Here is a 27,809-nt window from a genome sequence, read left to right as displayed (position 1 = left end):
GGCCTCGCAAGCACACGAGCCCAGAGGCTACCTTACTGGACGTTGTAGGCCTGGAGTTGAACTCAGGAGTGACCTTCCTCAGGCCTCACCTTCCTGTGGTCCATGCTAACTCCAGTTATCTTTCTAAACAACATTAAATCACGTCATCCCCCAGCTTTAGAAGACCTCTGGAATCTCCTGCCCTCGAGGGACAAAGGCTGAACACCTCAGCATATTTAAAAGATCCTTCACAATCTAGGCCCAGTTATCTTTTTAAACCGTTCTCTCCTTGCAAGTTGTGGCCACAATGACATTAACTGTTCTCTCACCCAACAGGCTTTCCCCTCCTCCTTGCAGTTTTCTCTCTCCACTTAGGGATCTCGAACATTCATGCCTCCATCCATTCAAGGACTGCCTACGAAATGTCAAGCAGCCTGCGGGGCCTTGGACCCAACTCAAAGAGCTACAAAGAAGCTTCTTTGATCAACCCCCACCCCTCCCCCAACCTCCACCGATTGTCCTATCCCTTCCGGCTCCACCTCGCTCTACGTTTAGCCTTATCGCTCAGCTGGCTGGTTCGTTCGCGCGGGCTTCTCCCACACCCTCTCCAAAGCCAGGGAGGGAGCATTCTCAGCCATTTCTTCAAAGCCTGCCACGTCGTGAATGCTCAGTAAACCAAGGACGGGTGAATGCCCAGTGAACCCCCACTTTCTATGTGAGGAACTAAGGCACAGAACAGGAAGGGCTGAGCTGCCCGATGTCGTCATGCAGGCCTCCCAGAGTGGCCCCGGTCGGCTGGGATCCCGGCAGAGGGGGGAGACACACCCCTGACCCGGGGATGTACTAACCCAGGCAAGCCTCCCGACACCCCCACGCCCACCCACCCCTGCCAGCGAAGTTGGGAGGGACCCAGGAGCGAAAGTGGCAGGAAAAAAGGGGTCGGCGCAGCACCAGCGGGCGAGCGACGGTCGGTAGAGGGCCTCCCATCGGGGGATCCAGAGGAACCCAAGTGCAGGGAGCAGCTGGGCGGCTGGAGGGGCTGCGGAATGGCCTGAACTACAAATCCCAGGGGGCTTGAGAGAACCAAACGGAAGGGACTGCCTTGGGCGGGGCCGGCCCGAGCTAGGCGGGGCGAGGCTGGAGCTGCAAGAGGGCCACGCTCCGGCTACTGGCACAGTGCGCGGGAGACCATGTCCGGGGGCAGCAGCTGCAGCCAGACCCCAAGCCGGGCCATCCCCGCTGCTCATCGGGTGGTCCTCGGCGACGGTGTGCAGTTGCCCCCCGGGGACTACAGCACCACCCCCGGCGGCACGCTCTTCAGCACCACCCCGGGAGGTAGGCGCGGGCTCTCGGGGTCCGGGTGCGGGCGGTGGAGAGGACGGACTGGGCAGAGCAGGCGGGATTGGGATCCGTCCACTGGACGGGGCGACCAGACCCAGGGTCACGGTGACTGGGAAGAACGGGTAAGGGGCATCAGGGAGGCAGCGAGGGTCACGGAGGTGGCCACAGGGAACGAGCGAGTGGCCGTGTCCCGTTGCCTGCGTTCTGCGTGAGTCCTCCAGAGCTGGGTTTGCAAACTCTCCCATTAGTTTCCTCTTTATGGGAGCGACAGCTGAGTGTCCCCCACGCAAACAGAAAGGCACGCTTCCAGGACTGCCACTGGCTGAGGCGTGCTGTCCCTTGTGGGTGTTGGGGGCACTCGTGAGGCGGAATACAGTGGGGTCAAGGCGCCCACCGATCAAGGAGAGGACTCGCCTGGGAGTTTGTTGGGATGGGACGGGCGTCCTATGTTGGGGTAAATGACTCTTGCGGAGCCTTTTTCTCCTTCCGGAGATACCCCCAGTTTTGCATCGGGCGGAGATACCACCCTCTGACGGAGGCTTTGGGCTGAGGGTGCTCGCCCGCTCCGTCAGCACGTCGCCTGCACCGGTGGCAGATTGCCTATTCGCGGTGTGGGAACTCCTCGGAGGAACCTGGGGCTTCGCGCAGGGCCGAGCAGAAAAACACGCTCCCCTGTCCGGGAGGGAGGGGGTGCCCCGTGTGACCTCCCTAAGAGTGGATGAGGAAGAGGAAGCTGAGCTGGCACGGGCTGGGGCCAGCCTTGGGCTGCCCTCCGGAGCCAGGCATTGCCTCCCAGCCCCGATCCCCCGCGCACAGGCGCTGATGAAACCTGCGCGCCTGTTTGCATAAGGAAATCCTCTGCGTGGCTCACCAAGTCCCTCCCATCCTCGCACTGCCCTCACCCCTTTTTGCCCTTCTTCCCTCCCCAACACCCTCCTCTACTGCTCCTGCCCAAACTACTCGAAAAGCGGCCACAGATCCTGGCGCTGCACTGAGAGACAGGGGTGCGGGCAGACGCGGGCGGGGCGGGCTCGGTGCAGCCTCATCTCTTGCCAGCGTCCGGGGCCACGTGCTTATTTTCTCAGGCAGCTGTCCCACCACCGGCGAGCACAGCCAGATCCGAGGTCTTGGGCTGTTTGATCCAAAACACACAACGTTGGACTCGTTAGGGGATCATCGTCCAGCCGGGCTGCCTTATGCTACAGAACATGGCTCTAAGGCCCCAAAGCTTAAAATGCGTGTCCTTTGTTTTCCAATGTCACATCGTTTTCCCAAGTGGGGCAAGAAGCAGCAACCAAGCATAGAGGGGGAAACTGTTGTCTCTCCTGTTAAAACGCCCCAAAGAGAAGTTGCTGGGGAGTCTTCTTGCCACGTTTGTCTTCAGTTCTCTATCCTGGCTGACCTTTGTGTAGTCCATGCTGCTCTGCTTTTCTGTGTCCTGATGTGTCTTTCAGGATCTTTCCCAACAGTTGGGGGTGTGGGGTGCTTCGAGCAAGGGAGTGAATCTGTTTGCTCCTCAGGGTGGGCACTGGGGCAGTTCCGAAGGTTCCAGAAGCCCCTTTTTTTGTATATTTTGTTGCTGCATGGGGACAGATCAGATTGGAAGCAACACCCAGCAGCACTGTTTATGTAGCGAACTCTCCACTTCTCACTCTGGACTAGGAAGTGGGTGTTTTCTGTCAGATCCTCTTCTCTTTGAGGGTCTTTAGGTGGGAGAGAGGGGAAGGAGCTTCTGCATCCGAGTGTGACTTAGTTTCTGAGCCCAACTGGGAGAAAGCTGGCAGTGCCAGGAGCCTGAAGCCAGGCCTTTCTTGACTGGGGTGTCCAGTGCAGCAGGCACAGCTCTCAGTCTATAACCAGGGAACCCTGGCTTGCCTCTGCCTCAGTGAGCCAAGGTGTGAAATCTTCCTCCAAAACACACCTCACCCCACCCCTTTCCCAGGGCAAAAAAGCTTGAACTAATGAGGAAAGGTCTTTCTGGTGCCCATCTGCTCCCGTCTGAAGTGCTGTCTCTCAGTCTTCAGTGTGCCTGTGAATTACCTGGGGACCTCCTTTAAATGCAGATTCTGATTCTGCAGGCTCTGGGGTAGGGCCTGAGACTCTGCATTTCCAGCTAGCTCCCAGTGATTGGTTTAAATACCACACTTGAACGTGGTAGTTCCTTGCTTACCCATGGTTTCACTTTCCTCCATTTCAGTTATCTGTGGTCCGAAAAGATTTAGTGAAAAGTTCTAGAAATGAATAATTCATACATTTTAAATTGCACATTATTCTGACCATGATGAAATCATATGGCATCCTTCTCTGTCCCACCTGGGCAGCGAATCATCCCTTGGTCCAGCATATGCAGGCCGAGTATGCTATCCACCTGTTAGTCACACAGGGTTCAGTTCTGTGGTTTCATTCTCCACTAGCGCCTTGGAATGTGTCCCCCATGGATAAGGGGGCACTGGTGTACTTTGAGTTAGTAGAACGTGACTTCCCTCACTTTTTTAGACCTTGGGGTCCAGCGGAAAAGAGATGCTTCTATCCAGGCCATGTTCTCTTGAGGTTGGGTTTGGCGGCCATCTTTAAATGGGGGTCTGGGGAGAGAGGCTGCATGGGTGCCCACACTCGTTCGCTAGAGCTGTCAAGAGCTGAGGAAGTAGGTGTCCAGCGGTCACCCTTACTGGACATGGCACTGCAGCGCTCGCCCCTGGAGGAAAAGGAGAGCAATCGATTTGAGCCGTCTCCGCCCGGATGACTCCAGCTTACTTGCCGGGGTCATTTGCCTGCACCACTGCCGCCGCCACCGGACACATGCACGCACACATGGGCTTAGCCACGGATGTGAAGTTAAATGTCTGGGGACCTCAAAAGGAATTTGCTGAACGGAGTGTCGTTGATGAATATGTGCCCCTGTGGAGCCTTGAAAATCTCCAGTGGCTCCATAAACCAGCAGGATGTTTGTGCGGGTCAGAAGCCTTCCTTGGCTCCATCCCACCCCCACCAGCCTCCGTGTTCCAGGTTCCCTGTTGCATGTTTGGCCCCAGAGCCTACAGGAGTTCTTCGGGTTGGAGTCATACTTAAACCCGTACCCGGATAAGGTTAATCAGAGGTAAGCAGGTAGAGCTACAGGTGTTAATGACACCTTGTTTGGTTAGACACACACAGGTTGTGCCCAGGAAGCTTATCTTGGAGCAGCTCCCAAGTGTTTGTCTGTGGAACAGACAGTGCCAGTGGCGGAAGGGCGGGGGCGCGGTTACTGGGCGCTGAAGCTAGAGCACAGCCAGCTCCCCAAGACCTCAGCCACAAAGATGTCTCATCATTAAGGACAGGTAGAAAGGACTCGGACATTGAAGCAAGGAGGGAAATAGGGACCTCTTTTCACATTGACCTAAGCTTCCTTTGAAAGCATTACACAGGGGTGTCCAACCTGGGGCCTGTGGGCCCCATGCAGCCCAGGTTGGCTATGTATGCGGCCCAACACAAAATCATAAATCTACTTAAAACATGAGATTTTTTTTGGTGATTTTCTGTCGCAATATATTTAATGGATGGCACTAGATAGCTCTTCTTCCAGTGTGGCCCAGAGATGCCAAAAGGTTGACTCCCTGCCCAAACATTCCACACTATGTCCCTCATTAGAGACTTTGATGGGGACCGTGGTGTAGGGCACCCCAAACTCCCTCAGTTGCCCATGAGCCCACCTGCTTTTAGGGCATTCACCACATCCAGAATTGGAAGGCGGTTTGACCTCAAGGGCTTGGATTTCTGGTTGAGGAAAATGAACTAAAAGCTTCAAAGTTGTATCCATAGCACAAAGCAATTAGACAGACAGCTCCCAACCCTAGAACCAGTGGAACCAGTAGAACTTGTATGATACTCAAATGAGAATTGCCCACTCAGAGAAATCACCCTGGTGGGCCTCACATTCTAACGATGCACACAGAGGAGTTAGATTTTAATTGCATTCAAAGGTTTACATATGTTTTTCAATGTTCTCAAAGGCAGTGGGCCTTTATTAATTGAAAGAGGAGTTTGATTATTTTTTTCTTGAAAGAGTAAACAGGTCTTTACTACCAAATTTGTTGAAAAGGCAGGCAGGGTGGTCCCATCTTTATCTGTTGGTAGTGAGGCATTTTCTTGTATGAGCCTTTATTTGATGTCTTTCCAGAAGAGAAGTCGGGAAGGGGCAGCAGTGTTGAAAACAGGATGGCGTCCCAAGGTGAAAGTTCTTAATGAAAATTGCTCATTTGTATGCGCAGATTCTGGCGTGTTTGAACAAATGGAAAACCTGTTACTTTCTGGTCTTACCCAATCCATGCCCGTGCTCTTCCTGTGTTATCATTCATAACGAATGGCTCATGTGTGTCTGTTTGGTGTGTGTGCTCACTCGCTTGGCTCAGAGTCCTTTCAGAGCAGTCTTACTCATCTTTGTATCTCCACGGCTGAGGGCCAGGTCTGGTGCCTAGAATGGGAAAGGTGGAGAAGAATCCCGGAATGAAAGCGTTTTCAGGGTAACCTGCTTTCTTTCCCACCAGGCCCTGGTCTGAGCTGTCTTCATGATAACATTTTCAGGGCCTCATTGTTTATCTTGGGATGTCCCGGGCAGAAACTTACTTTCTCTGGACTTTCCCACTCAGTCCAGTATTGCAGACAACAGTATCACTGATACTACTTTTCTGTATTATGACTGAGCAGAAGGAAGTGACTCTTTTCTGCTGAACAAGTCAGTATGGGGGCCAGGGTCTCAGACGCAGGGACTGATGCTCCTGACATACATGTGTGTACCCAGTATCACCAACCAGGCAGGAGTAGATGACATCTGCCCATGATATCTGGATGGCAAAGACATGGGTAACAAAAGGGACCTTGGAACCCAATATCTGTGCCCAGGAAAGTTCACTGGGAGGGCTCAGAGTTCAGGCCCTGAGTGCCAGGGCTCACCAGCTGCCCAGAGGTGCTTGTGTTGATGAGAAGGGCGGTGCCAGTTAGTTGTTGCCGTCTAACATGCCATCGCGAAACTAGGAACTTCAGCAGCACCAACAGCCTGTTGTTTGTCCATTCCTGGGGCTATCTGGGCAGCCCTTGGTGGTCTTGCCTGTGCTCGCTTACACTTGGCAGCTGGATTGCCCTTGGCTAGAGAGGGTCCAGGATGGCCCCACGCACAAATCTGGGCATTGCTGGGGACACTAGGGAGGCTGGGAGCTCCCTCTGTCCTCTTGGCCTCACTCTCTTCGAGTCTTAACCTGAGCTTATTTCGTTGGCAGTTTGCAAGGCTTCTTAAGGCCCAGGCTCAGAAGTCACATAACATCACTTAAACGTTGTGTTCTGTTGGTCAAAGCATGACACAGGGCTAGCCCAGATTGGAAGGGTAGGGTTGGGGTGACAGCAGCCTTTGAAAGAAGGAAGCCACTTGTGTGAACAGGGATGGGAGGAGCTGTGGGGGCCACAGTTTCAGACCATTTTCCACTAGGGCCAAGGCTCCAAAAACGGTCCTTCAAGGGAACCTAACCGGCCGGCAGAGCCAAGGCCGGGTGTGCAAGCACACTGCAATCACCATCCTGTGCATCTACTCCGGCTTCAAGGGCAGAGGACACCTTCTGGGAAACACTGAGTCGTAGATCCCATGCCGCATTTCCAAGGGCTTTTGTCCAGCTCCACCAAGCAAACCACACAGATGGCCACGAAGCCAGACCCCTGGGCAATAAACACATGTCACTTTCTGTCATGCCTCTCCTTAGACACCGCCACCCGGCCTACCTTCTCTTCCCCTTCAAGTGGGCGGGCTCTGGGAACGCTTCAGCGGAGCCCACCCTTGCTCTGCCTAGCCGTTTGAATATCCTTGATTTTTCTGGAGTACTGACAGTAGGTTGGAGTTGAGTTTTTGAACCCAGCAGTCCAAAAGTGGGTAGGAGGCAGAATACCAGGAGGTGCAGGACAGGTGGACAACTCTCTTTGGTTTCCTGGTGATGCATGTAGTGTGGAGGGTAAAAATTAGGTCTCTTGCCTTAAAGAGGGTACGTGTGTGAAAACAGATTTCTGCCATCAGCCCTTCGGAATAAAAGGGTAAAGTGGGCCTCGTTCACTTTGCCAGGGCCACCATAGCAAAATGCCACAGCCTGGGTGGTTTAAACCGTAGAAATTTATTTTCTCACAGTTTTGGTGGCTGGAAGTCCAAGATCAAAGTGCTGGCAAGGTTGGTTTCTCCTGAGGCCCCTGTACTTGGATTACAGACAGCCATCTCTTCCTGCCCCTCCCATGGCCGTGGTTTGTTCCTCTGTGGTGTCTTTCTGTTTTACAAGGACACCGGCATATTGGATTAAGGTCCCACCCCAATGGCTTCATTTAAAAAAAAAAATTTTAAGCCTCACCCAAGGATATGTTCATTAATTTCAGAGACAGAGGAAAGGGAGGAGAGAGAAAGAGAGAAAGGAACATCGATGTAAGAAAGGAACATTGATCAGTTGCCTCCTATACACACCCTGACCAGGGATTGAACCCACAACCTAGGTAGGTGCCCTGACCTGGAATTGAACCCACAGCCTTCTGGTGTACAGGATGATGCATCAACCAACTCGGCCACCCAGCCAGGGCCCCAGTGACTTCATTTTAACTTAACGGCCACTTTAAAGACCTTTCCTCCAAATATTGAATACATTGAGGTGTACTGGGGGTTGGGACTTCAACGTGTGAATTTAGGGGGACACAGTTTACACAAACACAGTGCCCCTCCCCTTTCCAAGGGCAGCGTGTATTTCTGTGTAACAGGAGGCATGTCGGAAGGGCACTCCCTGTTGGTAGTGAATTACAGGGGACCCCCCACCCTGCTCTGCACAGGTACATTTTGAAGTGTTTGGGGGAATGAGAGAAGAGGAAGGAGCTTGGCCAGCCCTTAGAATAATTATTTTAGCTTTTTTGTTTTGCAAGGCTCTGTAAAAACCTTGTTCCTCCTGTTCATTTTCAATGCACTGGCCTTATTCCCTTCAAGGGAATTCCTTTGAAAAGAGGGACTAGCTAGAAGGGCCCTTGGCCATTTGCTGATCGCCTCTGGTTGGTATTCGAGCTTGGTAAGATTCCTGGCATGAGACATGTTGGGATCTTGGCTGTGTTTGCAGAGCTGGTGGGGGCAGAGGTGAAGAAAAATCTCTGCTTCTCTCACCAAGACTTTCCCCGACAAGTCAGGCCTGCTTGCCAAACAGCTCAGCCAGAAACGCTGCCCAGACACTTGCGGTTGCTGCCCGGTGGTAGTGGTGGTGGGGAGATCCGTGCCGGACCAGGGGTCGGTCCGTCCGTGCACTTGCGTCCAGGTTGACACAGAGCTGGTGAGAGCTGAATTTAAAATTGTCCGGATTATTTTGACCCCAGGCTGCCAGCTTCCATCTGGTGAGCACAGGCATTCAAACCTCCCCCTGACCCTGTTGTGAAATGCTCTCCCTTTCCCTGGAATGGGAACAGCAGTTCTAGGAATTCCATTCTTGTACTCTTGCTGGGCCTCACATCCCGCTCAGGCGAAGAATGCTGCCAGGGGAGGCCCGGGGGGAAGCGAAGGATGAGCTAGGCTCAACTTACAGGAGTCAAGTCCAGCAGCATTTGGAACCTGAGTGTGGGCACTGTGTGGAGATGGAGAAGTTTAGGCAGGCCTCCTTCTCAGAGAACATCCTGTTCCAGCCAAACGCTCAGAGGAAGTAAAAGTCTGAAGACCCCTGTAATTCTTCCAGTTGTCAGGGCTGGCTGAGGCTCAATAGCCCATCTGCCTGGCTAATTTTAAACAGAGGTTGGTGTTTAGGATTGGAGATAAGACAATCCTAAACAGGTCTGCCTGTTTGTCCGCCAGTGGTAGGTCTGCCACTGGATGTCCGTCTGGGTGGCTGTGGGGAGCGCCTTTCTGAGCCTCGGTTTCCTGTCTGTGAGTTGAGGGTAATGTATCTCCCTCACCCGGCAGGTTCTGGGGTCAGCGAGACCCAGCATGCCAGGCTGTGAGTGCAGAGTCTGGCCCCCAGGCAGGCAGTGATCACAGATGGAGATTGCTAGTCACCTTACCTGAAAACCTTAGCATTCATTTATGCGGTACATGTTTTTGAGCACCTTTTCGGCACTGTCCTGGCTTCAGAGAACATAAGTAAACGTTCTTCCGTCTCCTGCTTATGTATGCTTTCCTGAGTGATTTTCTTGTAATATCAATTGTGTGGATGTCATGGTTTATTCTAAAAAAAAAAGAGTCAAGACATGCGTTATCTTATCCTCCACGATGCTCCTGTGAGGTGTGGACTTTGTTAGTACTGCCTCTTCGTGCTGGGGAGCGAGGCTCGGAGTCGAGGGGCTGGTGCGTGGCAAGCCCAGGTCTGAGCCCAGGGCTTCTGCCTCCGGCCCGTGCTGTCTGCACCACTTTAAGCTCCTGCCAACAAGGAGATCCTAAAAATAAATGTGAGCGTATCAGGGCTGGAACAGACCCTGGAGATTACCTACAAAGCCTGGTACAGCGTTGATGCTTTAAAAATAGTTCCACGAGCCTAATCTACCACCCTTGTTTACAGGTGAGAAAACCAGACCCTGGGGGAACGTCTAAGTCACTTTATACCTTCAAGTAAACCAAGTAACCCGTCCTCACCACAGAGCGTGCCTTGGGAAACATGCCCCTCCCGCCAGGTCTCCTCCCGGGGCTGTTTTTCTCTCTCCTGTTTTGTCCCAGCTTTGACCATAGATTGGTCCCTGGCGTGGATAGGACCCAATGAAGGGTAAAATATGTCGCCTGAAGCCATACTGGTCATGGTAATAGCTAGCATTTGTTTGTAGAGGGCATACTTTGTGCCAGCCGCTGTTCTAATCCACATAACCACCCCTCAGAGTTAGCATTGAAATCGTCATCCCCGTGAGGCAGAAGAAGAAACCAAGGTGCCAGGAGACCGAGTAATAATTTGCCTGGGGCGATTAGACTGGGTTTCTAACCACTGGCTATGGGAAGAGCAGCAAGTAGTCTTCCTGAGGTGTGGTCCCTACCTGCCTCTCCACAGGGCAGGGAACTCTTGCAGACCAGTGAGCTTTCATTTCCCCCACGTGTGCTTGTCCAGTGGTTCATTTAAAAAGGCTTTCAGCCCTGGTCGGGTGGCTCAGTTGGTTGGAGTGTCATCCCACACACTGAGAGGCTGCAGGTTTGATCCCCGGTATGGGAAGTAACCAGTTAACATTTGTCCCATAGATGCTCCTCTCTCTCTTCCTTCCTCTCTCTCTAAAATCAGTAAACATATCCTCGGGTGAGGCTGTAAGTAAATAAATAAGTAAATAGGCTTTCAGTTAGAAAATAGCGTCAGTTCTTCTCTACCGGTAGTTCAAGACCAAACCTTGACCTCTACCTTCGCCCCCCCCTCCCTGCCTGCACCCAACAGCTACGTAGGCGGTTTGAACCGAGGGGGAATCCACCCCAGTTCCACTTCTGCCCTGCTGGGGGATAAGGCTCTGGGTTCCCCCCAGGTCATCCCCAATCCACCTCCCCCACAGCCCCTCACCTTTCGGAGTGGTCTGGATGTTTCTCTGGTTCGTGGTTTAGGATCAGGCTTCCCGGAAGCTGGAAGAGAAAGCTGATGGGGGCCCTGGTATCTCTGTCCCCACTGGCGCGCACAGGGTAGGTAACTCCCCGTCCTGCTGTGGTCCCCACATACGCCTCTGTTGTGGGACGTCACACAGTTGACTGTATTCAGTTGTTTACAGGTTCCTCTCCACTCACTACGCAAATTATGGGTGTCTGAGGTCAGGAAGCTCTAGCTGTTGCTTGTGTCCCTGGCCCCTAGCATGGTGCTGGTGCACAGCACTTCCTGAGTAATTACGTGACACCCGCACACCTGCTTTTGGGGCATAGGATTGAACAAAGAGTGCTGTTGTGTAGGCGACGGTTAGCACTTGTCCCTGGGTGGCAGTAGTGCCCATCCTTGAACACAGTTTGTGGGAGTCAGGTCTAGTGTGGACAGAGGCTAGTTAGTACACACCAGCCCAAGAGGTGCTAAGGGGTGAGCTCACCAGGCTGCTTCTCCAGCCAGCAGGGGGCGCCCTGGGCTTCGGGGGTGGGGTGGTGGACTCTACCTAGTTCTAGCCAAAGCAGTTTTAACTTGACTTACTAGAAAAGAAAATTCTGTATCCTTAGAATTTCCCTATATCTTTATTTGTTGCTTATTGCCCATATAACCTAATTAGAATTTTGCATTTAAAAAAATGCTCAGTGTAAAAGATGTTTGGTTGGGTTATTATTTTTTTGCTTTAATCCCCAAACATACACAACATACAGTTCTGTGACTCTTTCTCATACAATATATTGTGAGCAATGCACACTTTTCTTATTTCAATTAGTAGCTTCAAAGCATCATGCTGTAGGCCTAATCCATAATTTATTTAACCTGTTCCTTAGTTTTAAAAAAAGTGTCTTTTTTGTGTGTGTACAATTATATTATTCTGTCTACTTTTGTACATACTTGATTTTTCATAATAAAAGTATTTTAAAGGTACTACATGTAAAGAGTTTATATGTGCAAAAAGTTAATACTCGTAACTACTAAAAGGCTTCTAATAATATAGCAGCCTCTTGTCTCTCCCACCCCTGTCTTAATCTCACTCTTCAGAAGCAACTAATAACATTTTTAGCCCTTCTCGGGGGGATTTACCTCCATATTTCTAACTTTTTATTGATTTTTATCTATTGACTTATTTTTGACAGATTCTAATTTATTAGCATGTGTACATTCTTGTCTTCTCCTCCCATTCTCCCAAAATAATTACATTGCAAATTTAAAAAAATATGTATTCATTACTTTCATTGCTGTGAACAGATGAGCCAAATAGTTTACAATAATAGTGTTTACATTTTTAAACAGCTTTAAAAAAATTGCTTCATCTAAACATGTGCTTAGGTTTCATTCGCTAAGTCTTCCCACACCCTCCAGCGCCTCTTAGTATGGTTTTGCGCACACAGTCAGCCTTCGAACATCACGGGTCCGTTTTCTCTGCCTCTTTCCTGAACTAACACGGTCTGGCTGCTCTGAACCTGCCACGCAACTGACTACACGGGATTCCCAGATGCCTGTTGTCTTTCTCTCCTTTTGGTAGAATACATCCTCCTGTAGCTCCCTGAAAAGATCTCTATTCTACTTTTACTTGACTAGCTTCTGGCTGAGTATGAAACTCGACTGACACAGTCTTCAGCCTTCCAGCGTTGCCGTTAGGAAATTTTGTAGCATTGTTATTCCCAATCCTTGAGTGCCCCTGTTGTTTTTTCCCCCCTTTCCAGGGGATTTTACAATTTTCCCTTTATCCTTGGTATTGTGAAATATCACCATGAATATTAAATCGGTGTTTTTTAATTCCTTGCACTGGATACTCAAAGGGCATTTCAAGACTCATCCTTTACTTCAGGACAGTTCTCTTTCTTTTTTCTATTTAAGTGAATTTCTTTTACCAACTTCTTCTTTCTCTCTTTTTTCTAATCCTCACCTGAGGATGTGTTTATTGATTTGAGAGAGAGAGAAACATCAGTTGCCTCCCATACTCACCCCAACCAGGGATCGAACCTGCAGTCTAGGTATGTGTCCTGACCAGGGATCGAACCTGCAATGTTTTGTTGTACAGATGATGCTCCAACTAATTGAGCCACCCACCCAGGGCTCTTCTCTCTCTTTCTTGACTTCCTGTTATCCAATATTGAGTCTCTAGTTTATCTTTTTGCTTATTCCTCTTTTTGTCTTTCTGTTCTTTAAATATTCTGCTTCCTTTATTATATATTTCCTCCTGTTAATTTATTCTCAGGAATGTGTGGAAGCATTTGGCAGTTCATATTTAAGAGTGAGGTACCGGCAGCCCCTGTGTGTTCTGGAGACTGGTAGGTTTGATCTGGTGGCCAGCTGGGTTTTTTCACTGGGGAACCCCCTCCCCAAACCAGTTTCTATAGGTCTCTATTTTTACTCATTATCCCGAAGCATGGCAGGGCAGGGGAGTTGAGGGTCACCATTCAGGAGGTCAACTTCAGCTCACCTTCCCATCCCTCCTGGGGTGAGGAACATAGAGACTCTCAGCCCCCTTCTCATTTCCCACAATGCCTCTCATTCCTGAACTTGGGGTTCTCTGGGCCAGCCCCACTTGCTTCTATTATAACTTCCATAAGACCACAGCTGACCTATTATAACTTCCATAAGACCAGTTGCTGCTGCCCAGCTTTTTGCGGGGACCTTGGCATCCCCCTCCGGTGTCATTTCCTGTCCCCAAACGCAGGCCAAGTCCCCAACACCAGGAGACCACAGCAATGATTTCAGCCACAGGTTCCTGTCTTTGACCGTATGGAACTGTGTGTGTCTTGTTAAGTTTTCTTCATCTGTGGGAAGTTTAGGGAATTTCCAGAAGATCACTGTTAAACTGAAGCTGGGCAGTGGTGAATCCCATGAAGGGACGGAAGAAAAAAGGCTTAAACCCCAGCCAAAGACCTTTGTGGCGAGCATTTTTACCACATGGGTCTGTAGCTTCCGTTCCTCGCCTGCCGCAGCCGGGTCAGAGCGGCTTTGTGCGCCCCGCCCTCTCCTGTCCTCCTAGGCCCGGTGCCTTGTCAGCTGATTTTCTGGACACCGCTGTCCACCCTCTGCAGCTGAAACACCCTCCTGGCAGCACTGCCTCTGCCAACACTAAGCGAATGGACTTCATTAGCACAAATGAGGATTTTGATCTTTAATTAAGTGCTCTAGCTATAAGGCAAAAGGAATGCCGAGCCTGTTTCTTTTCCTCTTTTAAGTATAATTAAGGATTTAAAAATTACCAGGGGCCCTTCTGGACATATACCACTAAGAATCAAAAGCAAGGCCTCGAAGAAACACTTGCACAGCTGTGTTCATAGTGGCATCGTTCACAACTGCCCAGAGGGGGAGCAGCCCAAGTGTCTGTGGATAAACAGACTGCGGTATCTCCACGCAATGGCGTACGACTGTAGGATATGTAAAAAGGAAGGGCACTCTGCCCCAGGCCGCCACCACACGGGGGAACCCTGCGGCCATCACGCTCGGTGAAATCAGCCAGTCCCAGAGAGAAAAATGCTGTGCCGTTCCACCTACGTGGGGGACCTAGAGGAGTCCGAGTCCTGGAAGCGGAAAGTGGGATGGCGGTGCCGGGGGTGCCGGGGAGGGGAAGTGAGGGGTTGGTTCATGGTTGCAGAGTTTCAGTTTTGCAGGAAGAAGAGAGTTCTGGAGTTTGTTTGTGCAACAGTGTGAATGCACTTAACACTGCTGCACCGTACACTTACATGTGGTTAAGATGGCAAATGTTGTTATTTATATTTCATCACAGTTTTGTTTTGTTTTTTTTAAAGATACTGGGTGCCCTGTTTGGGTTGCTCAATTGGTTAGAGTGTCAACTTGGTACGCCAACGTTGTGGGTTCGATTCCCAGTCAGGGCACATGCAAGAATCAACCAATGATGCATAAATAAGTGGAACAGCAAATTGATGTTTCTCTCGCTTTCACCCCCTTTCTCTCTCTTTCTCTCAAAAAAATAAAAATTAAAAATAAATAGTTTTTAAAAGTCACCGAGGGCTGGTGACCTTTAAAGGAACTTCCCAGAAACTGCTGGCCTCAAAGTTCTTTTTTTGACTACGGAATCCCCAGCTCTTAGGTTCCATTCTGATAGGCCAGTTCCCTACTCTGTAGTGAACGAACCAACCGAAAAGGCAGAGTTGGGGGGAAGCAAGGAGATGAGGGGGTAAGGTGGAGGATTAAGAAACAGAAAAGTGGTCCAATCTCTGAAGCCAGGACATCGCCCCACAAAGAGAGGGGACCATTTTCCATTTATAACCTGCTTGGTTCATTGGCACACAAGCCCTTGGTGTTACAGTTGAGGAAACTGAGGCCCAAACGGGGGAGGGGCAGGCACAGAGGGTTGGTCGCACAGCTGCCTGGTAGCAGAGCTTGAAGGGCAGCCCCCCCCCCCCACCCCCGGCTCTGTGTTGTTACTTACCGCCCCTCCCCCACCGCCCTCCAAGAAATGGGAACTGTGAACTTTAGCCACCAGGTGATGAGAAGCAGGGCTGCCCGCTTCGGTATTATTGCCTCCCAGACAAGGAGAGCAAGAACGAGGTGACGGCCTAGACGGAGCCCGAGTCAGCCTGGGACAGCCGTGCGCGCAGGCGGAGCTCCCGCTCCAGGGCCTTCTGCATCCGGGATCCTCCCGAGCACCTGGAGCCCAACCGCGGGAACTCCTGCTCCGAGGTCAGAGATGCAGCCGGTTCCTCTCCAGGGGTTATCAGAGAGGCCAGCTGTTGGAATGTCACTCCTCACAGCTGTCCCATGTGGGAAGGGATAGTTCAGGGCTATTGACAACTAGGGGCATTCCTGAAGCCCTGAAGTCTTGGCTTCTAAACTCTGGGCATTCATCTTCCCGCTGCGGTTTTCATTGTGCCTTGCCTTCTGCTTGCACATGTGTTCAATATATTCTTATATCACCTTACCTTTCAATCTCATTTTTATTATACTTTATTACATGCCTTATGTACTATATAACTTAGTATTACACAGGGTGGGGCAAAAGTGGGCTTAGCGTTTGAGTACAGAGTTTATTCTTGTGTTATTATTTATTTATTGTTGTATTATTTTCCATACAAATAACTGTAAACCTACTTTTGCCCCACCCTGTGTTAAATGATATCCTATTATGTATTAAAAGGAAACTTGATACCATGCCCATATATGGAAAACCAGATTCCCTTGCCATAAATAGAAGGCAACTATAAAAAGAAATACAATGACAACAAGACAGTTTTAAATTCTTGCTAGATTCCCCTGCCTGCTGAAGGCTTTGAACCTGAGCCTGCCCTTCGTTGAAAAGGAAGCAATCAAAGCCCTGGCTACACGGCGGGGGGGGGGGGCCTGCGAACCAGACAATCGAGGTTCGATTCCCAGTCAGGGCACATGCCTGGGTTGCAGGCCAGTTCCCAGCAGGGGACGCATGAAAGGCAACCATACATTGATATTTCTCTCCCTCTCTCCTTCGCTTCCCCTCTAAAGATAAATAAATTTAAAAAAAAAAAGAAAGGAAACAATCAGCAAAGGTTAGTGAGGAATCCCGCTTCAGAGGGGATCCGGATTAAACATCCTCTCACTGTTCCCTGGTGTCGGGCGAATCAGCAGGTCTCATGCCTTAGAAAACACTCTGCTTTGAAGTACCACAGGATGGGTCTCAGCATGGTTTGAGGATAGTGAATAATTCCATAAGACACAATCCTCACCCCAGGGTGCTACCTGTGAAAGGAAGACAAAAAGAACTATGAGTGGGTCGTGGACCGTGGGTCGCGGACCGTGGACAAACCCTGACGCGCGGTGACACTGCGATTGATGGGTGAACGGGGGTCTGGGCAGAGCTGGTCTGCGCAGGGAGATGCGCTTGGCGGGGCCTCTGCGTCACTCCTCTCCACAAGCCCAGGCGGGAAAGTTCTCGTTTTTGCTAGCCGGAGAATCATTTCATTTTCTATCCCTTCATTTGTAAAGTGGAAGTTTAAGATTCTGGATACGCCACAAGGGTCCTACAAGGATGGAACTGGAAAGTGAGTAAAAACATAGCTTTTCCACTGTGGGGTGGGATTGGCACAAGTAATAGCATCGAGCACCTATTAGGTAAGTGGTCGGTGGGCTTGAAGGAGCGAGCACAGGGTGTGCAAAGCCCTGAGGGAGAAAGGACACAGTAGGGTGGCCCGTGGGCCTTTGGTGGCCTCTTCTTCCATCGGAGTGGCCCTCATAACAGGTCGTCAGGGCGGTTTGGTGGCAGCAGAGTCCTAGGCTGTAGCTAGGCGCCTGAAGAAGTTTCACTCCTTTTATAGGTCCAGCATTTACAGGAAAACCTGCTGCCTCTGCCGCAGCCATGCCTCAGAGAAGGGGGGAAATGGGCCCGCAGGGAGTTCAAGATGGCTTTACCGACGTCCCTGTTCCTTTCCAGGTACCAGGATCATCTATGACCGGAAGTTCCTGATGGAGTGTCGGAATTCACCTGTGACCAAAACACCCCCACGGGACCTGCCCACCATTCCGGGGGTCACCAGCCCTGCAAGCGATGAGCCCCCCACGGAAGCCCGCCAGAACCACCTGCAGAACAGCCCCGCAGAAAAGCCGGCAGGCGGTGAGTGGCTGGGCTCGGCCAAGCGCTCAGGACGGAGCTGCGTGCGGCTGAGAGTTCTGCCCAGTGGGGGGAGCTCCAGGGAGGAAACGGTGGTGACTGCCGCCTGCACCTGTGCAGCAGCTCAGGCTCCAGAAGCTCGGGGTAGGGGTTGGGGGGACGGTGGGGAGAGCTTCCATCAATACCAACGTTCCCCAAGAACGGGGCCCAAGAACCCCAGGAAAGATGATTCGGCCTCTCTGGGTGATCTAGTCAGCAGGGCAGCCAGACTGGGATGGGAGGGGCTCCGCACAGCGATTTCCTGCGTGTGCCCCTTTACAGACTTGCCCCTGAGGCAGTGCCTGGTATCTGCAACACTTGAAACACACCCACGACGTTCATGTGCAGGAGATGACTTTTCAAACACATGGTGTCCTCGTCCTGTAGGAAATGACATGTCTAACTGGCTCAGAAAGGCACCCAGGATGCCTTCTGTCAGGGTGTTGGTCCACTAACGGATTGTTGATGAAAACAGGTTGAAACAATGCAGCCAGTGGTCTCTGCAGGTTTGCCATGGGGTCTCTAAAGCCTTCTGGTCCCCGCCAGTAACCAGAGCGGCACCGCACCGCAGGCAGAGGTGGGTGTGGGTGTAGTGTTTGTGGCCCTGTGCCTGGCTTGTCAGAGCATCTGAGCTCGCCCCCTGCAGGAGGAGGCGGTGTAAGCATGTGCAGCGAACCGCCAGCCTGGAACCCGCTGACCCTTCACCAGGAAGGCAGAGGACCAGACCAGGCAGGAAGCAGCTGGGGCCTTGGGTCGGGCTGGCTTTGCTGACAGCAGCAGAATCTATCTACCCAGGGCCTGCACGACACACTTTATAATTACCTTGGGAACCCCACAGCCCAAGACAGGAAGCGGTTGCCTTGCCATGCAGACTTGGAGAGCAGTAGACGGCAGGGAGGTGACACACAGCAGTGAGGATGGCACCAGGCGGTGGGGTTCCCTGCTGCGTGTTAAAGGAGGGAGAGAAGGAGGGACAGATGTACAAGGTGGCACGGTGCCTCCCATCCCCACTCTTTGCTTCAGAGCCTGGAAGTTGAGGGTGACGGTGCAACTCCTGAAGTTGCTAGGTCACCACTACCTGAAGGCTGCCCCGCCCCTGCTCGAATACCTTCTTCCCTCCCAGTGTCTCGAGCTGCCCTGGCCCATAGCAAATGCAGGGCTGGCCCAGTGGTGCCCCAGGCAGCGGCTCATCCACAGCAATGCTGGGAGTTTCGCATAGTCGGGATGGGGTGTGGTGGGGAGGAAGTGACATCGTTTTTCATTTTGCTGAACTGGATGTAAGAAGCCAAGGCTCCTGGTCTTGGACCCAGGTGTTTGTGTAAACGAAACAGGAAGAAGAGCCCAGTTGTTGTTCTGTGTGGCCAAAGCAGACATCTTACTATGTACAACCTCGGGCCTTGCCTGGCAGATGCTGAATGAGGCAGTGGCATTAAAAAGAAAAACGACCTGCTACAGCACAAATGACTTGGAATTTTTAGTGGGAAGGGGGGCGAGGGCAGTGAGTGACTGACTTACCCAAATGACTACTATTCCAGGCTATTCCATGAGCAATCAGATGTATTCCTCGTAGGTGTGGTACCATTTTCTTAACCAAAAGCTGGTGTGGTACCATTTTCTTAACCAAAAGCTGAGACACGTGCTCAAAAAAGCTGTATGCTTAAGGACTATTTTTCTTTTCTCTCCTTTTTTAAAAAAAGATGTAACTATTTATTGTTAGAGAGCGGGAAGGGAGAAAGGAAGGGAGAGAAACATCGATGTAAAAGAAACATCAGTCAGTGGCCTCTTGGACACACCCTGAGCGGGAATCTAACCCACAACCCAGGCATATGCCCCGATTGGGAATCGAACCTGCATCCTTTCTTTGATTTGTGGGGTGATGCCCAACACACTGAGCCACGCAGGTCAGGGCTTAAGGAATATTTTTCTATGAAATTATGTCAGTTCACAAGTAACCATTCTTTCTTATTCAACGTAGGAAAAATTATGCGGAATTCAGGACTGTCACCTGTCCTGTGGGAGACGAGGTCTCCGCTCTTTCTTTGGGATGGGGGAGGAGGGCCCAGCTGGACAGGGCGCCTCCGGGCCAGGTTTCCGAGAACGCCTAGTGCAGTTCTCTCCCTGCCCCTCGCTCTCCTTGGCAACATGGGCCTGGCCTCGGCTCTTCCTGCAGCAGGAACACCAGACTGCAAAGCTACCCCTCTCCCTGGCCTCTAAATGTCAGTCCTACCAATGGCCCGATGCTCACCTGACCTTCTGTCCTTTCTCTCCCCAGGTGAAGAGTCACAGTTTGAGATGGACATTTAAGGGACCAGTCATCAGATTGAGCAATGCCTCTGGGCCCCTCTGGCCCTTCTCGAGAGAAGAGTCACACCAGCCAGTTATCATCCCGGGCAGGCACTGGGTGTGGGGTCGACCACCCCGGTCCTCTGCTCCCTCGGTCAGGGCACCTGCTCCCCCTTCCACTTGGTGACCAGCAGACACCTCTGTGTGCCTCCATTCATGCAGGAGCTGGCACCCCAAGGACAGTGACTCTTGAGCACACACCCTGCAGCCTGAGGCCAGGAAGCGGACTTGGAAGAGCCATTCTGGATGATCATGGCTCTTCCTCTGAAGACATGCCCACCCCTTCCTTACCTTATTGTGCCTGGGAAACTTTCCTCCCCCCTGCTTCCCCAAGAGAGGAAATAAAAGCCACCTTGGCCCCAGGGCCAAGAGTTGGCCCTGTCTGAGGTCTTTCCAGCTCCGTGTGGGTAACTAACCCCAACTACCATGCGCACAGTGCATGTAACACTCTTTCCTGTATAGCATCTCATTCGATTCTCCTGCCAATCCTGCGACCTAAGTAGGGCACGTGTTATCCTCGTTTTACAGCTCAGAAGTTACAGTCGCACACCAGAAAGCAGAGACGGGGTGGGACCGAGTGGGTGTGGACGGGGCGCTCTCCACTTCTTGTTTTTCAGTGGCGGGTGCCACCTCTTTTCTGGGCTTCGCTTCCTCGAGCCTGGCAGCGAACCTGTCACCTTCACTCTGGGCTCCATGCTCCACAAGAGTCAAAGGGAAGAGCCTGAGCCCTGGCCAGCATAGAGGCTCTTTGATCCACGTGCCTCTGGTGTTTGTCAGCTGATCCCATTTGTGTCATGAGGGACACAAATGTGAGACAAGCTCTCCTCTTTGACCATTTCATTGAAACACATGATTTACCCGTAAGAAAAATCACACAAAAGAGATTACAGAGGACTGGTCACCGGCAAGAAGTCTATACAAAGGGAGGTGATGCCACAGAAGTCTATACAAAGGGTCCTGGGAATGAGTGGGCTGGGGAGAGGCAGGAGCCCAGTGTCGTTGCCAGGGTCAGCCGGTTCTGCAGATCAGGATGTACAAGACAGGACATCAAGTTGCTTGTTTTGGCCAGAGCAGGCAGTTTATGTGGTTGGAGATGGCTTTTATAAACGGGCAAAAAAGGCCGCCTCTCAAACCGCCCCGGATGCCAAGCAGACGTGGAGGAGCCTTTCTGAGCGATTGTCTGGCTCTGTAAGCACTTTCCTATACATTATCTTATCTGGTTCTCATGCTGATCCTGTGACGCAAGTAGGGCAAGTGTTACCCTCGTCTTCCAGCCTAGAAGACCGGCTCAGAAGTCAAAATCGCACTCCAGTAATGAGAGACCGGACTGGGTTTGGACTGGGTCTTTGCTGAGAGAGAAGGTATGGCTCTCATCACAGGATGTGCTCGGGGTGGATGGCCTTTGACCAAGAGGCAGTGGCTGACCTGAACTTCAAAAGCTCTGGGCTCATAGCTCTTGTCAGTCTGCTGTAGGGAGCAGCGGGCCTTAGTGGCCTTTTCTATAGCTCAGTTGGAGTCACCTCCCCTGTGAAGGCAGCTGGAATCCGTGTGCTGATGACGGTGGTGTGGGTAAGGACCCGGCCACGATGGCATACTGAGTAGACACACAGCGTACCCTTTCTGTATAAAGAGACAGACTATGGAGGGGCCACTGCCAGGGCAAAGACAACTAAAGCTCTAACTAGAGATGGGATCACCCTTCCCAGTCCCTTAGCTTTCCACTGAAAGCATCTTACTCCTCCCCTGACATCCAGCCTGAGGTCTTGCTCACAAGTCTATGCGGTCAGATCCATTCCTCTTCTAGGTTTTGTATTTCAGGGTCCAAGAGATGGGGGGAAATCAGCTTCTCTGGCAAAATTGCTCACAAGTTGTGTACCTTTCCCACTGAACGAAAGTTTCCTCCAGAAAACCTAGGTATTTCTTGCGCATCATTCTGGCCGGATGCTGTGGAATAGCAAAGATCTATGATACAGCCCCGGTCCTCAAGGAAGGTAAAATCTTGGGGAGATAAGTCTCCTGTGACCCAATTTAACATCCCAGTGTACAGAGTCCCAGTGGAAGACAAACTGTAGGAAACCATCACAGCTTGGCCTCCTCATGCCCTGGCATCACCAAAACTCTTGTTTTCCCAACTGCAAAACACAACTGTGGGACTGGCCCACATGCTGTGAACCAGGAAATGCAAAGGAGTGTTTTGAGCTGTGATGTATGTTCCCAAAATGCTTACAACCTGATCTGGAGGTGAGAGGCTCTTTGAATAGCAGAAGGACACCTGGAGCCCTGGCTGGTGTAGCTTAGTGGATTGAGTGCAGGCCTGTGAACCTAGAGGATCAGGGTTCAATTCCCAGTCAGGGCACATGTCTGGGTTGCAGTCCAGTTCCCAGCAGGAGACACGCAAGAGGCAACCATACATTGATATTTCTCTCCCTCTCTCCTTCCCTTTCCCTCTAAAGATAAATAAAATCCTTTTTTAAAAAAGGACACCTGGAAATGTCATAAAACAATACGTTATTGTCCAAGGCTGGAGGCTGCATCGATGCCATGAGTTAAGGGAATCAGAATTCTTCCCAGAGGAAGAGGGACTTGACAGGACCGGAAGGATTTTAATTTGGGGAGTGCCTTCCTGGATCATGAATGGCCGGAGGTACAGAAAGCGGGAGAGTGGGTTAGCTGGGAGCAGGTTGAAGCTGTTGGGTTTTCCACACATGAATGAGGAGGCTGAACCAGGTCAGTGGAAATGGGGACAGGGGGTCCTGACTGTACTTGGTGGGGCTGAAGGAGAGAAGTGTCATGGAGACTTCTGGTCTGGGTGCATCAGAAGACAGGTCAGAAAGAAGTGCCGATTTAGGAGCTGCACAGAGTGAACAGTGGCAAGGCCACTAACACACTTTGGGAACTGTTCCCCGTGAGCAGGAGTGGCATGTAAGGGCCTGAAGGTCCAGTGATTTCCCAACCTCCACGCTGCTGTTGGCACAGCTGTGGGCATCTCTCCAGCTCTCAGGTAGCCAGGTGAGGTATGGATGGAGGCCATCTTCATACTGGCACCCTTTAGTGTGACATCCATCACTGCTGAAACAACTCAAGGAAAGCCCAAGAACACATGGCCAACCAAGAAATCCCAAGGTCTGAAAACCAGTATTTCAGGAAGAGCTCGGTTCACTAAGAGACCCAGCAAGTGGTCTTTTTCAGCTAAATCTGATATTCTGACTCAACAAGTCACTGCTAAGCCTCTTATCCATGCCCAGCATGGCGCTGGATCTTGAGGCAATACAAGAGAATTTCAAGACAAACACCTGAGAAAAAACTAATCCCAGGAGGCAAGATTAAGCGCATATAAGGAGAGTATGACTGGTCAGCAGGACAGGAGCAGCTGAAGAGTGCAGTGCAGAGGGGAAACTACCTGAACAAAGGTGTGGTGTCTGTAATGAATATAGCCCGTGTAGGGATCTATGTGGGGCTGAGGTGTGTTGGGCAGCACAAGGTAAATGTAAGTAGCACAGGATTAGATTGTTCAAACAAACAAACACTGATGGAATGGATGTCTTCTGTATTCTAGAGCTTTACTGCACTCCTATTTATGGTCTACATAGCTTAAAAGCAGGTGTTTGTATTCCCACTTTATACATGCCCATGGCTAGCACATGTCAGAATTAGGATTCCAGCTTTTATCTGTCCAGCACCAAAATCCGTGCTCTTTATACCCCATTGGTGGGAACTGAGGTCTGGGCTGTATAGATTCTGAGCTGTAGGCAACTAGGATGTTGGTTGGAGGTAATAGAACAAGTCAGTAACAGACTGGCGTTCAGGTAAATCGGGTGAAAGGAACTAGAGTCATTCAGATGTTCGGTGCGTTGCTCAGACTTGGGGTAGGGGGACAAAGGAGTGAAAAAAGATGAATAGCATTTTCTCATTTCAGAAGGTCTATTTATTAAGTACCTACTGTGTGCCTAGGTGCAGGCACTGTTTTAAGCACTAGAAAGAGCCATGGGCAAAGCTAAGCCTTCCAGAAGCTGATGTAACATACCTTTAAGGATTAAAGCCCTGTGTGAGTCTTGTTTTGTACATGCAGCTTTCATTGGTGAAATCAGAAACCTGGCCACCTCAAAACAAGGTTCAGAATTTAGCAAGGCCAGCCCTCCCTGCCCCTGCTGAGCAGGGGACATGTGCTCCTGGCTGTGGGGACAATTAATCCTGCATGGAAGAGCCAGCACCCCAGTGACAAGCAGCAGACACCTCGGTTTCTGGAAATAACTCGAGCAAAGCCTCCTCATCTGCAGTAGATTAAATAAGCATGAGAAGGAAAGGAAGTGCAGGTTCACTGGGGAAAAGTGCAACCCCTGAATACTAGGTTTTCTTGAATGAGTGTGACCTGAAAGTACCCTGCAGGGAGAGTCGGACAGGAAGCCCCATTGCCACAAGTGGAGGGGAATCTCTCCTTCCTGCAACTGTTCAGAGGCCATAGCACAGGAAAGCAGATTTTGGCCCTCCTTTTGTTCCTTACTCTTAAATACTCAAGAGGAAAGGGAGTTATTTAGCTTCCAGTGACAATACTCAACACAGTGCTGCCTCCTGCTGGAAGCGTTGGTTAGAACAAGAAAGGAAGCATACCCCTCGGAAACAGTTGTTCCATTCCATTCCTCTAGGTGTAGAAGGAAAGTGAAGGGCGCCACGTGCATTCTAGACTTCTCCACATTATCTCAAGATTACGCAGGTGGACCCTCATTCTCTGAGAAGAAGACTGAAGGAGTTTTCCAGATAGGGTGACCAGAGATGTATTGCTGGCGGAACCAGGGTAGAGGACAACACGCCCGCGCTGCCCCTTGTGGAACAAGCTGGTCAGAACCTTGCCCCTTCCCTCCAGCCAAACAGCCATGCGTACTGCCCTCTGACCCTCAACTCGCACTCACAGCAGTAACCAAGTGGCTCTACCCACCAAGGAACTCCACCTAGCGTCAAAGTGTACCTATTTATAGGGTTCTTCCCAACGCGAGCTTCTGCCATTAGGTTGCATTGAAACCTTTTCTAGTGATTCCACCCTATCATGGGAGAAGTAAGATTGCTTTCCAAAAGGACAGTCAGGACTTTGAACTGTTAAAAACTCCTCCCTTAGCCTCGATCAAATAATTTCAGATTTGCATCAGTATTGTAACCATAAATGTAGTCACTCAGGTAATCCCCCAGCTTCTGGATAGTTTCAGCTTCTGTGACCTTCAAGAACCACCAAAGCCCTGGCTGGTGTAGCTCAGTAAATTGAGTGCGGGCCTGCGAACTAGACAATCGCGGTTCGATTCCTAGTCAGGGCACGTGCCTGGGTTGCAGGCCGGTTCCCTGCAGGCCAGTTCCCAGCAGGGGATGCAGGAAAGACAACCATACATTGATGTTTCTCTCCTTCTCTCTTTCCCTTCCCCTCTAAAAATAAATAAATAAAATCTTTAAAAAAAAACCACCAAGAAGCCCAGCCACAGCTGTGTTTCCTAGCTCCCGAGCTGAGTCTCTTAACTCCAAGGGACATTTACAGCATACGAGGAAACCCTGACATCCAAATCAGAGGCCTGGATGCCCAGATACTCTGTAAGCCTGATGAACTTTGCCATGCTCTTACTCAATTTGCTGCCAGAGCTTGTCAGTGGCACTGGTCTGATTAGGGGGGAAAGTGGCATGACTTCATCGCTTCTTCCCTCTGTGGATGGCATCTAAACCAGACCAGCTCTTTGGCACTGCCCAGAGGCCAAAGAGATTTTTTCAGTGCCAGCACCTGGTAACACATGAGCACCCTTGGTCCACCGCCTCCACCTATTCAGCCCTAGTTTTGGGAGACCTCAAACCACGGAGGAACAAGTTAGTACTTCTACTATTCTTTGCTGTAGTCAAGACGCAGCTGGAAATGCCACATGCTCTTGAGGCCCTCTGTTGACAGGATGGTCTGTTTAGCACCTCCAGCCAGAAACTTCAGCCACTGCCTCTGCCCACCCTCCCAGACACTCCAGTTCTTCCTTACGTCAGACGTGGCAGCTTCCTTCACGTTCCTCCAGGGTTGAGCACGGGCCATCACAAACAGGATCTCATCAGCCCAGGGGAGAGCAGCCAATCCTGGCCTGGCAGACAGCTGGCCTGCCGTGCGTTGCGCTCACATGGTGCTACACTAAGTGTATGTGACCAAATGGGTGTTTGGACCCAGGGGAGGGCAGGTAGCAGAGGGCCCAGCTTTTGAGCCAACATTATGGAAACATAAATATCTGAATGAGTAACCGCCATTAAGGTTTATGCTCACGGGGCTTTTACAAGTGGTTATCTCTGAAGGAAGGGAGGTGATTACAGAGACTGCCTGTTCTTCCACAATATACTTCTATAGTATTTTAGATTTTTCTATGAGTTAGATTTTAACATTGCTTTTTTAACATTTGCCGTTCAAGCCAGAAAGAATACAGCAAGCAAAGGAGGCAAAAATGCACTGAGTGTCGATCAGGAAGCCGAATGCTTTTGAACCTTTCGAAGAAGTATATTCTGAATAAGCAACTGGATTTGTTATAAATAAAATGATTCCCTGTATCTGTCTTCATACAGGTGAGCCAAATGGGATTATGGCCATCTGAATCCACCATAAAATGTTCTACTTACTCTATTACTGAGGACTATGCTCACATAAAAACAAAGGTTCTGGAGGAAGTAACTTTGATGTAGGCCTTGCTGTAATGGACATGGATACAAGGAGCCAGGCACAATCCAGATGGGGGAAAGCAGGGACGACCAGACCTAGGGAGCTGAGGACGGGGTGGAGTGTATTGAGAATGGGGGGTTCCAACAGGACAGGGAGGTCATTTGCTGGGCAGATGAACCTTGAACACAGACCTGAGTCTGAGTTCTCTCTGAAAGGCAGTAAGTAGCTTCCGAGGAGGGATAAGGTGATGTGGAGGGGCCGAAGGACTGGCCAGGGTGGACGGGAGTGGGAAAGCCTGCAACACAGAGTCAGTTGTGGTAAATCCTTGTGAGGAGATGAAACTCCGAATAGTGGGCTGGTGAGAGGCAGCAGAACTGAGGAGGGACCAGGGAGCATTTCAGATCGTGCTCCCCAGCATATGTCATCACTTTGGTGCAAGTAAGCGCTTACAAAAAATTCAAGAAATGAACTGAGAAGGGACGAAAGTGAGACATGGTGGGGAAGAGTGGGGAAGAAGACAAAGAGCACTTGTTTAAAGACTTCATTTACTTCTGATTAGAGCAACAGACGAACACTGTAGAACACTAGGAAAATATAGAAAAAAGAATAAGCAGTCTTTATAAACCCACCACTCAGAAATAACAACTGTAAGTGTTTGAATAGTATATTTGAAGATGAGGGGAGAATGGACTCTGTATTTGCACCACAGCGAGGCGAATAACAGTCTTCAGCAGGCAGCTGTATCCAGTCAGCTTTCTGGCAAGCCACTGAGTTCTCTGCTAGGGACAGAAAGAGTTTCTAACACTGTTTCTCCTGTTTGTCCATCCTAAACACCCCACCTAGTGCTCCGTTAGTGATTTTCATTAACCTTATCTTGGAAAGGTGCCCCATTGGGTGGATGCCTTGCTTTCCCATCTCAGAAACTAGGCCTGACTCTTAGCCTGGCCCCCTTATACCCACAGGTAAGTTGGCTGTGAGAAAGAGGAAGGGAATTCTCCTAAAACCTCGAAACTCAAATGTTCTCTTCTCTCACCGCAACCTCTCACCATCCCAGTTCCTGCCTTCTCATGTGGACTTCTGGACACCGAATTCTCCCGTTTTTCTGTCCTTTTGTTTTCTCATGCACCATGGTTAATCATCTGGAATGCTTTGTCACTATTGGTGAGAGAGAGAGAAACATCAACCTGCCACTCCACCCACCCATGCATCCATTGGTTGACTCTTGCACATGCCCTGACCAGTGATGAGACCTGCAACCCTGGCACATTGGAAACATATTCCAGCTAACTGAGCCACCTGGCCAGGGCTTAGTTAGGAAGTTCTCATTTCAGACCATCCTGTG

The 27,809-nt window shown here is 50.7% G+C and overlaps 1 protein-coding gene across 1 annotated transcript; it reads left to right on the top strand.

Moving 5' to 3' along the window:
• Positions 1-645: 645 nt before the first annotated feature.
• Positions 646-20,199, top strand: EIF4EBP1 (eukaryotic translation initiation factor 4E binding protein 1). The gene is made up of 3 exons (XM_037166937.2): positions 646-1,314; positions 17,251-17,430; positions 19,739-20,199. The coding sequence occupies exons 1-3, from the start codon at positions 1,170-1,172 to the stop codon at positions 19,768-19,770; spliced, it is 357 nt and encodes a 118-aa protein (XP_037022832.2). The 5' UTR covers positions 646-1,169; the 3' UTR covers positions 19,771-20,199.
• The last annotated feature ends 7,610 nt before the right edge of the window (positions 20,200-27,809 follow it).

Source organism: Artibeus jamaicensis, unplaced genomic scaffold (genome assembly GCF_021234435.1).
Source record: "Artibeus jamaicensis isolate MK-2021 breed Jamaican fruit bat unplaced genomic scaffold, CSHL_Jam_final scaffold_833, whole genome shotgun sequence".
Classification (NCBI taxonomy): domain Eukaryota; kingdom Metazoa; phylum Chordata; class Mammalia; order Chiroptera; family Phyllostomidae; genus Artibeus; species Artibeus jamaicensis.
Note: the sequence above shows the minus strand (reverse complement) of the source record. Positions and strands in the feature narration are given on the sequence as shown.

What these genes read in the sequence shown, in the direction of transcription:
- EIF4EBP1 (XM_037166937.2), top strand. Translation starts at nt 1,170, where the DNA reads ATGTCCGGGGGCAGCAGCTGCAGCCAGACCCCAAGCCGGGCCATCCCC. An exon ending in CTTCAGCACCACCCCGGGAG is followed by an intron (nt 1,315 to 17,250) that starts GTAGGCGCGGGC and finishes GTTCCTTTCCAG; the next exon opens with GTACCAGGATCATCTATGAC. An exon ending in CGCAGAAAAGCCGGCAGGCG is followed by an intron (nt 17,431 to 19,738) that starts GTGAGTGGCTGG and finishes TTCTCTCCCCAG; the next exon opens with GTGAAGAGTCACAGTTTGAG.